This window comes from Polistes canadensis, unplaced genomic scaffold, assembly GCF_001313835.1.
Source record: "Polistes canadensis isolate GaletaPanama2010 unplaced genomic scaffold, ASM131383v1 scaffold_33, whole genome shotgun sequence".
NCBI classification, from domain to species: domain Eukaryota; kingdom Metazoa; phylum Arthropoda; class Insecta; order Hymenoptera; family Vespidae; genus Polistes; species Polistes canadensis.
The window spans coordinates 266898-284289 of NW_014569580.1; the positions used below are offsets into that span (position 1 = coordinate 266898).

At 30.2% G+C, this 17392-nt stretch overlaps 3 protein-coding genes across 8 annotated transcripts; 1 reads left to right on the forward strand and 2 right to left on the reverse strand.

Annotated features, from left to right (window-relative positions):
• Positions 1-1392: 1392 nt before the first annotated feature.
• LOC106784335 (histone-lysine N-methyltransferase setd3) lies at positions 1393-14058 on the forward strand. 2 transcript variants are annotated; one of them, XM_014743750.1, is made up of 7 exons: positions 1393-2016; positions 2315-2818; positions 2893-3016; positions 11848-11962; positions 12037-12189; positions 12264-12587; positions 12684-14058. In XM_014743750.1, the coding sequence occupies exons 2-7, from the start codon at positions 2380-2382 to the stop codon at positions 12807-12809; spliced, it is 1281 nt and encodes a 426-aa protein (XP_014599236.1). In that variant the 5' UTR covers positions 1393-2016; positions 2315-2379; the 3' UTR covers positions 12810-14058. The 2 variants fall into 2 exon arrangements, with proteins under 2 accessions (XP_014599236.1, XP_014599235.1); XM_014743749.1 differs by having other exon boundaries at positions 1395-1861.
• On the reverse strand, positions 3238-8991 carry LOC106784334. Its single transcript, XM_014743748.1, has 2 exons — positions 8751-8991; positions 3238-6138 (listed from the first exon to the last, which is right to left on the reverse strand). The coding sequence occupies exons 1-2, from the start codon at positions 8880-8882 to the stop codon at positions 3427-3429; spliced, it is 2844 nt and encodes a 947-aa protein (XP_014599234.1). The 5' UTR covers positions 8883-8991; the 3' UTR covers positions 3238-3426.
• A 129-nt stretch (positions 14059-14187) lies between the features above and the next one.
• LOC106784349 (zinc finger protein 239-like) lies at positions 14188-17376 on the reverse strand. 5 transcript variants are annotated; one of them, XM_014743781.1, is made up of 3 exons: positions 16312-17014; positions 14612-16098; positions 14188-14507 (listed from the first exon to the last, which is right to left on the reverse strand). In XM_014743781.1, the coding sequence occupies exons 2-3, from the start codon at positions 16050-16052 to the stop codon at positions 14443-14445; spliced, it is 1506 nt and encodes a 501-aa protein (XP_014599267.1). In that variant the 5' UTR covers positions 16053-16098; positions 16312-17014; the 3' UTR covers positions 14188-14442. The 5 variants fall into 5 exon arrangements, with proteins under 5 accessions (XP_014599267.1, XP_014599266.1, XP_014599264.1 ...); XM_014743780.1 differs by lacking the exons at positions 14188-14507; positions 16312-17014 and adding an exon at positions 17221-17376 and having other exon boundaries at positions 14514-16098; XM_014743778.1 differs by lacking the exon at positions 14188-14507 and having other exon boundaries at positions 14514-16098; positions 16454-17018.
• Between the last annotated feature and the right edge of the window lie 16 nt (positions 17377-17392).

The following is a 17392-nucleotide window of genomic DNA, read 5'->3' on the forward strand; positions in this document are numbered from 1 at the left end:
AAGTACTTAGTACTAAGCGACTCGAGAATATATATCGTGTTGCTTGTTTTCTGCAAAGAATACTGCATATACCTATTTTGGAATTGTGTTCTTTTGTTTTTAAAAAGATGAATTAAAGTAAATTAGAATGCATAAGGTTTGCGGTTGAATGTTATTATCGGTTATTGTATTAATACAGGTAGATGATTGTTGTTTTAGTCGTTGCTGGTTTTTTTTTTTATTTTCCCTTATTTTCATTGCAACGAATTTGTTTTGCTTTGCAGCGCGAAAAATCAAATTTATTAACTGTTTTACGATAACACAGTTAATTAATTATACAAGAATCTTAACGATTGAGTAACATTAAGGGGGCTCTTTAGGTGTGCTCCTCTTTGTATGAAAGATTTTGCGAACTGATATATATGTGTAAGAAAAAGTAATAATAGACCCCAAGATTTAAGCAAAACAAAATTATAGATATTACATGTAACAAGATTAATATTCTATATTCTTCTATTACATTTATTCAAAATCATTTGATTGCTATTTTTACTTATTCATGTTTTTTTTCTTTCTTTTATTTTAATAATGTAAATAAAATATACACAATTGTTTAATATATTGCATATGTTAATAGATTTTATTTTAAACAAAAAACACATCATGTGATCCCGATAATATACATTTTTCTTGTAAAAAATATTAACAATTATTTGAATAGACTTATCAATAATAATAATAATAATAATAATAATAAAATGTAAAATAGTAAGCATAATATCGAATAGAAAATGCTGTGCTTTTTTTAAAGTATAATTTTATTAACGATACGTTATAAGAATATTTAAAAGGAAAGATATTAATCGTTAGGAGATCCCTTAATGTAAATATTATCTCATTATTAATAACAATAGCTATAAATTTCTAAAATAATTTTGTATATACAAAGTGAGGAGAAAAGTAATACCACCGAAACATTTATCTGCACAACCTTATACAAATTATTACAAGTAATAATATAATGTAAAAGAAGAAAAAAAATAATGATAATGTTTCATTTCATTTATATGAAATAAATAAGAAGATTTTTAAAAGAAAACTTTGTTGCACAATAGGACTCAATGAATTGCAGGGATATAACCCTTCCAATTTATTCATACAAAAATTCATATAATTCATACAAATTATAAAATTGATATATATTTTATGACAATGTTTATACTTAATAATAATATTGTATACTTTTTTAGGTATCAATAATTTCATTCATAAATAATTAATTAATTCATACAACAAAAGAGATTAATATGATAGAATTAAAAAATAGCGAATGGAGTCAATTTTGTAAAAAAGATTACAGTTTATTAACGATATTCTGTCATTTACAGCGATATTATTAATTATATTATGCTGAAAAGAAAAAGATGAACTAAAATTGAAAAGAACGTTTGTCAAAAGTAATTGAGAACAATAGGTTCACCCCGTTATGAATGAAAATCAATATAGCGTGATAACCTTCCATGATCCTACAGAAATTTTCTCGGTCGTTGGTGTTCCTGTAGCGAGTTTGACAATTTCTAGGTTATGGTCGTTTTCTAACGACCATACATCAGAGAGAATTCGAAACTACCGAAGAAGCAGCGTTCTATTTTCGTATTCGCGAAGGGGAAAAGTGTGTATATTCTTACCTAAAGTGGGTGGGCCGATTACGCGTTTATAATGCGTCCGAATGCAAGTAGATTTAACAGGGTGCTATAAAATCTTCCGAAGATGAACAAAAAGAAGTCCCATTCGTCGTCGAAGCAGAACCATCATCGAAAACAAATATCGGCGGTGAAAGCGAGAAAACATCTCAATGATTTGTGCGACCGACTATATCACAGTGAGTAGAATACCAAGAGCCTTGTCCGAGTTTGCATTTGGTGCTACGACTCTATCGCGATAGAGAGTCTACTTTATCAGGTCACACGAGGGTGGGGATCAGCAATTGAGATATACTTATCGTCGGATTAAGCAATTTCTTGTCCGATACATGGGGTAAATTATATTTTGATCTAACAACTAAAGTATTTCAAATTGTTCAACTTTTCTATCAACTTTCACTCTTTTTTTTTCCTCTTACTAACTTGACAATATAATCATTTATTTACATACAGTATCTTTTCATTAATATACACATATATATGTGTATATATATACATATATATTTATTTATTATGTATTTGTAAATCGTTTACATTTTCTATACTCTTAAATGATGAATTATCTCTGTTTATTTTGTATAAACTCTATAACAAACTAAAATTAATAATATTCATTTGTATTATTTGTTTAGTGAGCTGCGATCCTGCATATAACACACAACTATGGGAGTACTATATAAGTGTCACACCAAATTTAATGCTAATTGACTACTATAGTAGCAACTTACAACCAATGAAGACAAATCAATCAAAACAATCCCGGGGGGTAGGACAATTCATGGGATGGCTGAAAGAGAATGATGTTAACGTCGATGGAGCAAGTATTGTTGGCTTTACGGGATACGATTTAGGTCTAAGAGCAGAGCGTGATTTTGTAGAGAATGAACTTATTTTGGAAATACCTAGGAAACTTATATTTAGTACGCAAACAGCTGCCCCCGAGTTAGAAAGTTTTCAACGTGATCCTTTGGTACAACAGATGCCACAAGTGGCATTAGCTATTGCTTTGCTTGTCGAAAAATATAAAGAAAATTCGAAATGGAAACCGTACTTTGATATTCTTCCTACTAGTTATAATACGGTGCTCTATATGAATCTACCTGAAATGAACAAGCTTAAAGGCAGTCTAACATTAGGTAAATTTTGTGCACTTTTAATGTGCAATTAAATATTCACATAAAATTTTGATCTGTCCTTTTTTTCTTTTCAGAAACTGCCTTGAGACAAGTCAGGAATATTACACGACAATACTCTTACTTTAATAGAGTTTTTCAAAATGGTAGTGATGCAGTGTCTAATTTGCTCAGGGATATTTTTTCATACGAGGATTATATGTGAGTAAATTATGTAGACATATTATTTAAATTTTGATACCAACATAAAGAGGGTGATTACTTTCAATAGATTAACGTTTTTACAAAAATACTTTATATTAAATACTTAAATCATAAATAAATACATTATATCTACATGTGTGTGTGTGTGTGTGTGTGTGTGTATTTATAACTAAAAAACGAAAAAAGATGAGATTGATATCGTGATCATATTTATAATATATTAATGAACTCGATGTTTTTATTATTCTTTCAAAAACATCTAATACGAGTTTGCTTTACTACTCATAAGTGTTTTATATAAAGTTTCAGTGAGTATACATGCCCATTGCACGTTTATTTCAGATCTTCGACCATGAATGAATCTCGAATGAAAGTGCTTATTTCAATTACAGACAAACTATGTTGTCTCATTTTATATAATCCGGTATAGTTTCCCAACTATCATTAGCATCGAGTGAATCATTATCAATATCGCACTTGGGATCGTAGTCATTGCTACTAGTTTGCTGCATATCATTTTTTTCCGTCCTCTTTGCCGTTGAAGTGGCAACTACACTCACCATTATATTATTCAAGCTACTCGTATTGGACAACTTTCTGGCTGTCGCTATCGGACTTTGAAATACTGTTCGTGGGAAGGATTTTCTGTATCTATACTTTTGTTTATGACGTATTCTACAAGTTACAAAGATAGCAAGGAATACGACTATCGTCACACCAAGTATAGCTCCACTAGCTATTATACTTGGCTTAATTTTTGATAAACTTTTTTCTCTATCTTCGTTTTCATCGTAATCGTCGTATTTCACATTATTCCTAGATCCTTCGTATACCACATTTACATCTACTTCCGTATCATTTCGAATCATTTTTGTCGCATAATCGTTTTTAACGTCATTTATCTTATTATTATTTAACGTTTCTCTAATATTCTCAGAGAGTCGTTGATCCTGATTTTTACCAGACGACGAAGATGTAAAGGTATTAAATAATTCTGTAATCTCTATAAAACGATTTGGATCTTCTTCGTGTTCTTTTTTACTGTGATCTTTAATACTCTTAAAACTAATCTCTGTAGTAAACGAAGACTCTGTTGTTTCCTTATCGAGTTTTGGAGGAATCTGCGAGGTACTAACATGTTCTGTTTTATTTATCAATTTCTTTATCTCAACAGTTTCATTTTGAGGGTCAGGAATGATACTTTTTTCTTCAGGATCGTTAGGATGTTTTTTCTCTGATAATTGATTATCCTTTGATATTCTTAAAGCTTTATGATTTCTCAGACGAGACACTTCTGCTAAATGAACTTTACTGGAGCCTCTTTGACGTAAAGCAATCAGTTCTTCTAAGGTCATGTTCCTGGACTTCAACAAACGTTCCAGATTTTTACCTCCAGATCCAGAGGCAAATAATTCAAAAATTTCAGCGCGTGCTTCCGGTTCTATTTCCGATATGATATCCTCGTAATGTTTACCTTCCGACATCACATTTTCTACATTGGGATGGTCTCTGAAGAAAGTTTTGATTGTTTCTTCGAAAGATGAATCATTTTTGGATTTTGATATAAATTCTTCAGAATGATCTTTATCCTTTTCTAAATATATAGTTTTATCTTTATCACTATCATTTTTACAATCATTCTTATTTATCAAAGAGAACACACCCGCCTCATTATCCTGTTTCATATCGTTCGAAGGTGCATCATATTGATAATCTGCTTCAGAAATATTATCAAAGTGATCTTCTGCGACAGCTGAATTACCTTCCTTATTTATAGCATCAGTATAAGCTTTATTAAATGGTTCATTTTCTTGAAAAGTTTTCTCAATAAATGGCTCGACAGTTGGATTCAAAATTTTAATGATACTCACAGTAGAATCACTATTGGTACGATTTATATTAATATTTTCCATAGAACGAACAATAGCATTATTTTCTGGTACCAAAGAAATCCAAATTGGCGACGCGGTAGTTCTTCCTTTCTTATAATCCGTAAAATCTGAAAATTCCATAATTTCATCGTGATTCTCATCGCTGTAGATTCCTCCTCGCATAGAATTTAAATTTTGATCGGCGTTATCGTCATTATTATTCAAATCAATAGAGATTTCTGAGGATGAAACTGTTGCAACAGCTTCTGTAGTAGTTTCTTTTAACTGTGCAATTTTCTTCAACGAATGATCGATCGTAGTAGTTTTTTCACTCGTCATTATGTCGCTTAATTTTGAAGACGAAACATGAAATATACTTGGAAAAGTCGTAGACGGTAATTTAGCCAACGTACTCGTCATTGCCATAGAAATTTGTTCAATATCATCGCCGATTTCATCTATTTCCTCCATCTTTAATGCACTAATTACATCCGCCTTACCTTTCAACAGATCTGTTAAAGTCAAATTTTTCCGACGTAATATTTCTGAAATACTAACACCTTCCTCTTGTTGCATTTTCAATAAAGATTTAATAGCTTCGATTTTCTTCGGAGAAGCTTCCTCCATATTATTATTAGATTGTAAAGTAGAAGAAGCTTTTGTTCTGTCGTGACGCAAAGTTTCTTTAGCGCTCAAAACGAATTCTTCGTTCTGAGGTGGACGTCTTTTTCTCGGTCGAGGTTTCAAATGTTCTTCGTCGGTTAATTCATGTTCGTATTCATTTGGACGAATTTGAAAAGTATCTCGATAATCGGTAGAACCAACTCGATCGTTTCGTAGAAATTTATCATTCGGAAAAGTCTCAACTGGTACTTGTTCAATCTTCCCGCGCAATTGTCTTCCATGTTTTTTTTCCTCCAATCGCATCGTCGAAGAATCATCGGGAAGAGAAAATGGTCTATCTTGTCGAGAATCGACGTAATGGTTTTCACGATCTTCGTCAAGTCTACGATAATTAATATTATCACGATAAACTACGTCATAGGAATTATCATCTCCTATCAAATCAGAATCTTTTTGAGAATAGGTTCGAGCAAATTGAGAAAAGGGTAGGAAAGGTACAGCATCACCGTCACGCCATTTTGGTTCCAAAGCTTCGCCATTGTTCCTCCACTTTCCGAGTAACTCGCTTCTCGACTCTTCTTTACGAAGATACGAATCTTTATTACTACGCAACGCTGCCGCCTTCTGAAAACACAATAACAAATAATAAATATTATTAAATAGTATTTTATATAATATAATAAGTAATCATTTGTTTGATTATTTGATCAATTTCTCCAATTTTTCATTGTTTTTAAAAATTATTTTGAATTATATATTTTTGTTTGTATGTTAATGAGTTATACAAAATTGAAAAATCTAAAAATAAACTCTCTTCCGTCTATTTATTCAAGATCTTCTCGTTTCCGCGATTTCGCCCTAAGAAAGTGAAATATGCGCATCGAGGCACGTCCATATATACACGTCGTCAACTACCGTGTCTTTTCCAACAAATTTACCCTAGAATCATTGTACTCATTAGTTTGCTTGTTAACGTAATTTTATGATATATAAAGAACTTATTTTCCAAAGCATCTTAATGAATAATCATCATAATCATTTTTATAACAATCCGTATATACTATATTTTTATAGTAAATCTTTTCCATTCGTTGTCTGTGCAGTATCAAAAGGTTTGATTCGATTTTATTTTAATTATAAGAGAAGAAAATAAATTCAAAAAATATCTGATAATTATTGAAATCAAGTAAATTGCATTCGAAATAATATCATTGATTAAAGATGTAATTTTTATGGGATTTTTTTGGCCTTTGATTTTCTTTTGTTTTCTTTTTTTAATTGAAACGGTTCGAGAGGATGGGGTTTATTTAAATTATTTTTTTTCTTTCGAGGTTAAATTAGAGCTCCAATTACTGCGTTGTAAGTCAGGCGAGTAAGTGCGGCGAAACGAGCCATGCAAACGCAAATAACGATCAAAGTTCAACGACCATAGGAAAAAGAAAGTGCGATCGTTAACACGCTCGACGATGTATACGTTCGTTCTTACATGCATATGTACCTTTTTTTATTTAATTTATTTATCTTTTTGTTGTTGTTTAAAACGGAACCACGCATCGAATGCGTCCTGTCTTTTCTTTCTTAAGATTGAAGGGAAAGAAGAAAAGGAAGAGTAACAAGATCGTTTTGCTCGATTCTTCTTAGAGATCTTTATTTCGTATTTTCGTAACGAACGAAAATCTTTCCACATTCTCTTCCTACGATCACCTATACTTCTTTTTTATTTATTTTTATTTATTCTTATTTATGAGTTTGTTTCGTTCCGGCCGATCGAATGCCGAAAATGCGTAGAAAAGGCCAAGAAAGTTGCAAGCTAGTATGTCCGATATTTTATACCAATTTTCTATACTGAGTCATATAATGTTTTATATATATATATTTTTTAATAATAGAATTTATATTTTTTTACTTTCGGAGTATTTTTTTTTATCTAGAATACAAATAATTCTACCATTGCTGTTTTTTTTTCTTTTCATTATTAAATCTTCGAAAATAATATATTACTATATCCTTTTTAAAATTTATTTAAAGAGTAGAAAGAGACAAATTTATTTTTTTTTATAAAATTTGATTATACACTCGATTGGTAAAATGAAATGAAGTTTAACGTCGGTAAAGAAATTTGGCGAACTTTTTAAACGAAGTTTCTCTATGATCTGATACTAAAAGTGTGTTAGATGGGAAAGGTTTGTTTTTTTATCCCTAATATATTCACCTTATTCGTGATCATTAAATGGTGACAAAATACTCGTAAAGTCTCGAACATTCCGTGAATGGTACTAGATTCCAGCTTTCTCTTTCTCTCTTTCTCTTTCTTTCTTTCTATCTTTCAATCTTTCTATCTCGTGGTTTACCGATTGTTATATAGCGGTCGTTCGTCTCATCGTAGCAATGTCCTACACTTTCTCAAGCCGTCTCTTTGCTAATTACGATACGCGATGACAACGAAGCGATGCCTTCCTCTTACATACGTTACAAACACGCATGAACATATTTATGTATGTATATGTAAGTCAAATATATTTATGTATCCTTTCGCTTTTCTACAATCCCGTGAAGTTCGAGAAACTTTAATGATGATGATGATGATAATAATCATCATTCAAAATCAAAGATCATTGATAAAACTATTTGACATAATAAAAGGAAATTTCAACATCTCGATTAATATTCATTTCATATAAATGCAATTAAAATAAATGTTGAACGTTGTAACTAAAAATTTTCATTTTTGTATACAATATATGCGATTTGAATGATCACGATGTCGATGATTAACATTAGTATTAATAAATTTGATTATTTAGAAAAATATTTGTTATGCACGTATAACAAATAACAACAAATTCTTTTAATCTTAATACAAAATTTGAATTGAAACAACACTTAAGTCATTTACATAATCGACATGTGCAACTTTAATGACAATTATTATTACATTAACATATGCATTTAAATAAATGTCAGTGAACAATTTGAATTGGGTAGGAAACTATAAGAGAAATTTCAATAGTCTGTGCGACACATATGCGTGTAATTTGTCTTGAGCTCGTAGATCATTCTCGAGAACAAGAATACACATCAAAGGACTCGCATTTGTGCTCCTTCTAAACGGGCACTTCCGTTCAAGATACTTCACACTCGGTGAATCTAGGCGAATTGGTTCCACTTCTTTTCATATTATTTCTTTTTCCTTTCTTTTTATATTATCTATTTAATATTTTGTTTAATTTCCTTACCGCACGATCCTCGATAACAATATCCTCCTCGTATCCTGGACTGTTCAGTATAGTTTCTCCATATACCGAAGGACAACCTGGAAGATACAGGATGTTTGCGATCGATAAAAATATGATTATCCTTTCCTGCATAGTCCAAGATGTGGATCGTTACAATCAATGTACACAGTATTACAAATATCACGTTTTTACGATTGCACAAACTCAAAATATAATCCATTCGATTTTAAGACCAACTCGATATTTGAAACATTTATTCTCAATTGCTTATTATTTATTTAATTGTATAAGCAATATGCATATGTAAATATATGTAGATCACTCATTGAATTAACACTTTCTTTTTATTTCTTTGTATTTTTTTGTGGATTTATCACTGACCGATTGTAAAAAAAAAAAACAAAAAGAAAAAGCTTTGAGAAACTCGTTGCCAGTTTTTACTTAGCAATCTTCATATCACAAATTATAATACTACATGTGTATTAATAGATGCGTGCGTTTGATATTTTGCTTCTTTTTCTTGTTTTCTTCTTCTTCTTGTTTTTTTTTTCTTTTTCCCCTACAAACGAGACTCATCTACCCTGGACAAATCGTTCTTGTCGACTGACGAGAGTTTTCTCTGCGGTTGCCGCTAAGTAAGCCGGTGAAATTCGAGAGGAGAGGAGTCTCGTATCTAAACATTCTCTTCTTCATCTCATCTTCTTACCAACGTATACTATTTTTGCTACTCAAACAAATCGATTGATCTTATTATATTTTCTTCAATTTTTCAATTAAAGAAAAAAAAAGAAATATGAAGTAATTCGTTAGGAATTTTTAATTATTTATTTTATAAAATTAAATTATTTGTGTTTATCTTTTATTTACAAAGTATATCCAAAATTTTCTCTCGATGTTAATATTGTTTTACTTTTAATTAAAATTAATTTCACACTAATGGGGAAAATTTTATTTATTAAAACAGATTGAAGATAAAAATTATCAAAGAAAATTCGAGAAAATAGAGAAAATTAATTAATGTAACACATATGAACGAATTAATTTGATTTTCGTCATTACAAACGAGAGACTCAATTATTTATTTATTTTTTTTTTTAATTCTTTTCCTTAATACACGTATATTATACTTGATTCTTTATTAATTCTCTTTTCATTGTATATACTTAATTATTACATACTTATACCGAGTTTCACTTTTCACACAAAAAGAGGATGAGAAAAAAGAAGTTAACGGATCTTCTCATTTCCTTTTTGGTTGAAACTAATAAAAAATGATTTTCGTTTTGAATAATTATGTCACATCAAAATACAATTAAATATTATTTTTTTTATTTTAACATACTTTATTGTTTATATTTAATATCTTTCAATATTAAAATAAATGCACTGTGTGTTGAAACAATGTTTCTCAAAAAACATTTTGATTTATATTTAATTTGAATTTTAAATAAAAACAGAAAGTTGTTTAATACATTCAGTATTTGTAATATATTTTGTAATTTAATTTCTTTAAAAATTAACATTGCTTAAATCTAATTTTTATATATAAAAATGTTGTACAAATTGATGATTGTAGATAAAATAATTTTTTGTTTATAACAATAATTAAATTTTCCAACAAACTACAATAGACATAGATCATTTAGGTTTCTAATTAAAGGAGTTAAATAGTAATAATCAAAAGTTGATATTTAAATTCGCTATCTCATAATAAACTCGCGTGTTCAGTTCAGTATCATCGATGTCGATGATGCATCATCTCCTTGGTAGAAAGTGCATGTTGGTACTCGTACTAAAGATCTCACGACCTTCCCACGTGCACTCAAGTGTGCATCCCCATCCTATCCCTGCTGCAAATACCAACTGATGACGTCGAGACTCTCCTCTCTTTTTCTCGCCATTGTTCTTACAATTTTCCCTTTTTTTCTCTCTCTCTCTCTCTCTCTCTCTCTCTCTCTCTTTCCGTCTTTTTATTCCTACTCCTTATTGAACATCCTCACCTTACCGAAGAAAGTCTTAATTACTTAAAATCTATTCTATGACATTCCTAACTAATTTAATTGAAATCCTTCAATTATTATGACCCCATATTTCTACATATTAATAAAGATTAATTAATTAGATGATATATATAAATCAACAATATAAAATACTATTAAGAATTGCTAAAACTTTCTGAATTTGATTGTAATGTTCGTGTAATTGAAAGTTTTTAATTTTTTAATATAAGAAATAAAAGAATCGCAGAAGATGTATATTAAAATCAATTACTTGCCAATCAAAGATTTAATAATAGATTTGTGTTTATTAAAATACAATGCATATCATTTCTTCATCTTCTCAACTAACATATACTTTTCTATTATATATGTATGCATGTATTTATGGATGTATGTATGGATGTAAGTTCTATAAAAGCCATAGATGAGAATCAAAGAAGTGAGAGCCTCTTTTTCCTGAAGAGATAGAGAAAGTCGAAAGGGAAACGACAACGAAACTAACAACACTTGAACAGGAATGAATCTTTTTATGTATATACCATATACTTCCATTTCCGGCGATCTAGGTCAAGTTCTTATCCTAAAAAAAAAATAGAGAGAGAGAGAGAGAGAAAGAGAAAATAAACACATCGTTGTAAGATGGTAAAATGATTATTATTCTCTTTCCTGTGATCGCGATCGTTTCGAAGGCGAAAGTATAGTAATTCGCTCTGCTAATTCGAGAACAAATGTTCGCTTGTTTCTTCCTTTAAAAAATCATATTTACATGTATATGGTTTTTTCTTTTCATTTATAAATATAATATCTCTTAATCTTTCATAAGATTATATAAAGAGATCTATATGGCGTAATTTTAATATAGTATATTGTTTTTAGTTTCATTCAAATTTCTGTTTGCTAAATTTTCCTAAAATTTAATTGTGCGACCCCATATGGGCTCATCAAGATTGCGTTAGATTTTTCTTTTGAAAAGTCCTGGTATATATGTATATAGTATAGCTATACAAATTACATATACGAAAAATTTATTTTTAAAAAATATATATTATATTTATTCTTTAAATATTAATTATGTTAATAATTTTCTTTTTTTTCAGTTGGGCCGTTTCTACAGTAATGACAAGACAAAATTTAATTCCAAGCGAAGACGGGTCCAGCATGATCCATGCTTTAATACCAATGTGGGATATGTGCAACCACGAAGAAGGAAGGGTACATGTATATTTATTCTATATAAATACAATACAGTAATAATATTTTACATTACAAAATATTCTCTCTTTCAGATAACTACAGGTTTTAATACAACTTCCGATTGTTGCGAATGCTATGCAATGAGAAATTTTAAAAAAGGAGAACAGATATTTATCAGTTACGGTTCAAGAACGAATTCCGATTTTCTAGTACACTCTGGTTTTGTTTGTCTAGAAAATAAAAAGGTATATCACAAATGACAATGAGAAATGATTATTGAAATACAAAACAAAGTCAAATAATATTAATCTTTTTGTAGGATGGAGTTAGAATCCCTCTTGGTATTAGCGCGTCAGATCCGCTTAGAAAAGAACGTACCGAGCTTTTAGATAAATTAGGATTACCTGCGACGGGTAAATTTTTATTAGAGGCTGGCACTGAACCGATATCCGATTCGCTCCGTGCATTTCTTCGTGTATTTAATATGCGAAAGGTTGAGCTTAGCCGTTGGTTAAAATCAGATAAAGTTACTGACTTGAAACACATCGATTGCGCTTTAGATACCATCGTCGAAAAATGTGTGATGAGATTTTTGTTAGACAGATTAAAATTACTACTCGCTAAATATCCTTCAACAATAGAGGTAAATAAAAATCATATTACATATTAAAGAGTTATGAATTGAACGGTAGATTGAATGAATTACAATCTTAAATTATTTTGTTATTTTATTACGTAGGAGGATCTAGAAAAACTCAATACCAGATTACCGAAGATGCAACGCTTGATTGTACAATTGAGAATATCCGAAATGAAGATTCTATTGAATGCACTTGATTATGTAAAGCAATGGTTAAAAGTCTAAGAAATGGGGGACGCAAGAATGAAAACGAAAAAACGACTATCACCTACTTTTTGTCCTATGAAGAATCTCTCTCTCTCTCTCTCGCTCTCTCTTTCTCTCGAGAATGTAATTTTATTTTTACAATTAAAAGTTGTCTAATATTTCGGTGTTGATAAAAGCCGAATATAAGCAAGAAAAGATAATCTTTACTATACGATAAAATTAGGGTAATAAAACTGGGAGAAAGTGAAAACGAGAATCAATGGTAAATGCATTTAAAGAGAAAAAAATAATAAGAAAAAACAAACAAATAAATAAAAGAAAAATAAAGCTAAAGAAATGCTATATATGTAAAAGAAGAAAAACACTAATTTTCATTGCAAAAGTTAATGTGCATATGTAGAACATACCTTGATTTTTATTTTTTCAATGAAGAACAACAATATTGCATATATAATTGCATAATATAAATTATATTTCTTATTGCCTTTGATATGCTGCGTTCTTGTTGGAATCGTTCATCTCGATGGTTAATGATCTATTGATCGATCCATGATCTACCAATAACTATGAGCTCGACTCGTTGCTATATTCATTAACAAGAGTATAAAAAAAAAAAAAAAAAAAAAAAAAAAAAAAAAGAGATAAGCTTTGATTTTTTTTTAAAGAGAATAATTAAGGAGAAAACTCTTTGCATCATCAAATATTTTATGGCATAGGCATATGATACCATATATATATAGATCTGTAATTACAATTAAATTGTACAATATAAAGATTTTTGCGAACGTATTATCACGTGACTGAGTGATAGTACTACGAAGGAAAGAAAGAAAGAAAAGAAAAAATAAAAAACAAAAAATAAGAAAATATAACGTAACATCTTAAATGCTTCCTAATCATTTAAAATTGTACCATATCCTGCATTTCTGTACAATAATGCGAGAAATTATGAGAATATACTTGTGGACTACATATGTTGAAATGCGGATTGATTATACAGAAAATTATATATCTCTATACAATGTTTTAGATGTTCTATAATATTGTAAAGAAAACAAATGGATTGAGACAAGAAAAAAAGAAAAAGAATAATATAACGGTATATTATTTTGAGAGTACATTATTTAATAATCAAAAAATTTTTGATGCCCACTCTTTTTTATGCGCGCAAAGCGTACAGAAAAATTAAAGAAGCATCGTTAAAAAGCATTTGACATTGTGCAAGCTACCCTGTTTGAACAATTAATAAAATGAATTTCTTATAATATTATCTTCCTTCTTTCTTTTTCTTTTCCGAATAAAATTTTACAAAATAAATACATTGCTTGTAAGCATATAGAGTCATAAATTTAATATATCATTTTAATATTTTTTATATAATAATAATAATAATAATAGTAATAATTTGTATGCCTCTATCATAAATTTGGGAACTTACTAACTCTTAACATAGACATTTATATATTGAGTTTCAACAACAGTACGATTCAATTTCTATAACATATTATGTGGTGTGTTTATATTTATATATATAATATATATATATATATAATATATACATATATATTTATATATATATTCATAAGAGTATAAAATGTGTTTAAAATTATTACGGATTTGTATACCAATTGTTTGTAGTTCGCAGGAGCAATTAGTAGCGATTCACAGCCAAAGTACTTGTCCACACTGTTGTACCGACTTGTAATCTGCTGCTTGCTTTAAAAGTAATTATTGTTATTTAATTAAACTGACATTTTGACCGCCCGTGTAACAAATAGGCGCTTGACATAGGTTCGGATATGTAGCTTTATTTCCATTACCCTCGTTATGCTCCTTCTCATCCTTTTCCTCTTTAATAGCTTCTCTTTTAACATCCTCTATTCCATGATCTTCCTTTACATGTAATATCAGTCGTGTTAAAGCATAGAATATTTTGTCGCAAAGATCGCATTGATATGATTTCCCGTCGGCTGCCTCCAAACAATGAGCGTGCTCTTTCATAGGTAAATAAGCTTGTCTGTGCATAGCCAAATGTTTTTCATGATCCATAGCGAGAACAAATTCATAGGAACAAATGAGGCACTTTAAATGATGCTTCATCCACATCGTATGTGCCTTTAATCTATGTAAGCTATCATAAACTTCACCACAGACGGGACACTTTAAACACTTATGATTTTGCAATATTGTTTTGTTCCCATACAATCCTCCGCATTCTTTACACTGGTAAGTCCGCCTTTTTTTGCAAGCATGTTTAAACCAATGTTTCTCTAATTGGGGCAACAAATCAAACACTAGTTTACACATTGTACATATGAATCTTCCTCTACGATCTCTCTTTATACTGAAACTTAAAGAGCAAGTACCCCAGTGTTTTTCAAAATTACTTTTTCGCATTATGTTTTCATTGCAATACTCGCATTGATCTTGGTGCTTGGACAAATGGGCGAACAACATACCAGGTTCCGCATTAGTGTATTCGCAAAACGAGCAAGTATATGTCTCTCTTTCCTTATACATATGCGTAAAAAGATGTTTTTGAAAAGAGGTTGAGGTGAAAAACATAGCACCACAGGCTGGACATTTCAAATAAGGCTTACCTCGTTCGGTATAATAAAGGGGAAGAGGTCGGAAACTCTTCAACCAATTATTACCTTCCTTAAGATCGGCCTCATTTTTCTCAAATTGACTACTATCGAACGCCTTGCTATTATAATTAATCTGTTCCATACTTTCTTTTACTTCTTTTGTAGTCTCTGTTTGTTCCCCGTTCTTAATACCAATTATTGCCTCTTGTTCCGACACAAATTCACCCAACAGTATAATCTTATTATGCTGTTTTGAACTATGTTGAATTTTAGAATTCTTTTCAAAAGGGATCAAACTATCATAAAGCTTCAACCCCTTAGTAGTAGTCACAGCTTTATCATTGACTTGCTCGAGACCAGTTAAAATGACAAATTCTTTTCCATTTGGAATAGAAGTTACATATGACACAGACGAGTCTGTGTTTACATTGTTCCAAGAACTAGTCGCAGACTCACCATCAACATCGGATCCTTTCTGAAGAAGTAAGACCTTGGATGCTTCTTTTTCCAAGAAATCTTCTTCGTCGGATTGTATCGACAATAGAGCGTTTTTCAAAATGCATCCGCTACTTTCCTCATGACCCTTCTCGCCTTTTTTACCTCTACAACTTTCTTGTACTCGTACGGTATTAGTTGTAACACCGTCGCTCTCAGAGTCTTTTGACCTTAGCATATTATTGTTGCATTAATGTGATGCACTTTTTAAATAAAAATAGTTGCTGAAAAATAGATAAGAGAAAGAAAAAAGGTAAAGAAAAAGTAATATTAAATGTAATACATGTATACATATAGTTACGTGTATATTGATTAAAAAGAAAAAAAAAATGATTATTAAATGGTCCGAGTACTACAAATCACCGCATTATTATGAAAACCGAGAGGATCATTTGAAAACAATAACAAAAGAGATCAACAATCGTTTACATACATACTTGCAACCAGTAACACCATAGAGTTGCATTCATTTTTTTGGGATAGGATAAAAGTCATTGCGTATACCATAATGCCCCTACGCTATCATTCGTAAAAAAAAAATGCGAGGAGTATTAGTTAAAAAAATGTACGGTTATTTACTTTGCAAATATCACATGTAATCTCTCTTGACAGGATCAAATCTATCAATATCTCGATCATAAGGATCAGCTGTTTCTTCGTTAGGAGTAATTGACAGATCGCCAGATTGAACGATACGCGACACTGCAGTTTAACCAATTTATCTACTATATTCTTAGCGTTGGTAGGAAAAGTCTAACATTCGATTGGTTCATTCCGTCGTAACCGAAAGATTCTCTCTCTTCGCGATCTATGGTTTTTCTTTTTTTACATACATATATATATATATATATAAACACACAAAGAAAGAAAAACAAGAAAAAAGATCTGTACGCATCAAACATAAGTACAAGTATATTCTGTTTTTTTTCTTCTTCTTCTTCTTCTTCTTCAATTTTAAGTGTTAAATTATGAGTGACACTATATACATGAAATAAATACAAATATAAACTTTGTTTCCTCTTTTAAACGTGACGGAATGAATACACTCCATAAATTATCAACATATTGATCACTGATCTGTTTTATCGACGGTCGTTTAGAAAGAACATCTTCGAGCGATACTCCCCTTTCTTTTTTTAATATGATCACGCTATAAATTAAACAAGTAACTATTGTTTTTTGTTTTATATCCGATGCGAAAAATTTAACAAATCACCAAAGTAATTACGTTAGAAAATATATTTTTAATAACGATACCAACACTTTTCCTTGCTAACAGATTATAGCGCTAATATTGGTAAAAATTAAAACTAAGAGTAGTTTTAGCTTAAAAATACACAAGTTACCTTAACAATGAGCAAACGCGAAGGGTGTCATGGCGGCTATGATTCAATTGGTTGCCTACTTATTATTGGTGATCACGTGATTTTCAATTTATCAGTACGATAATATCTGAAACTACTTAGATAATATATAGATTCGTTAGATTCATTTTTTCGTCTAAATATAACTATAGAA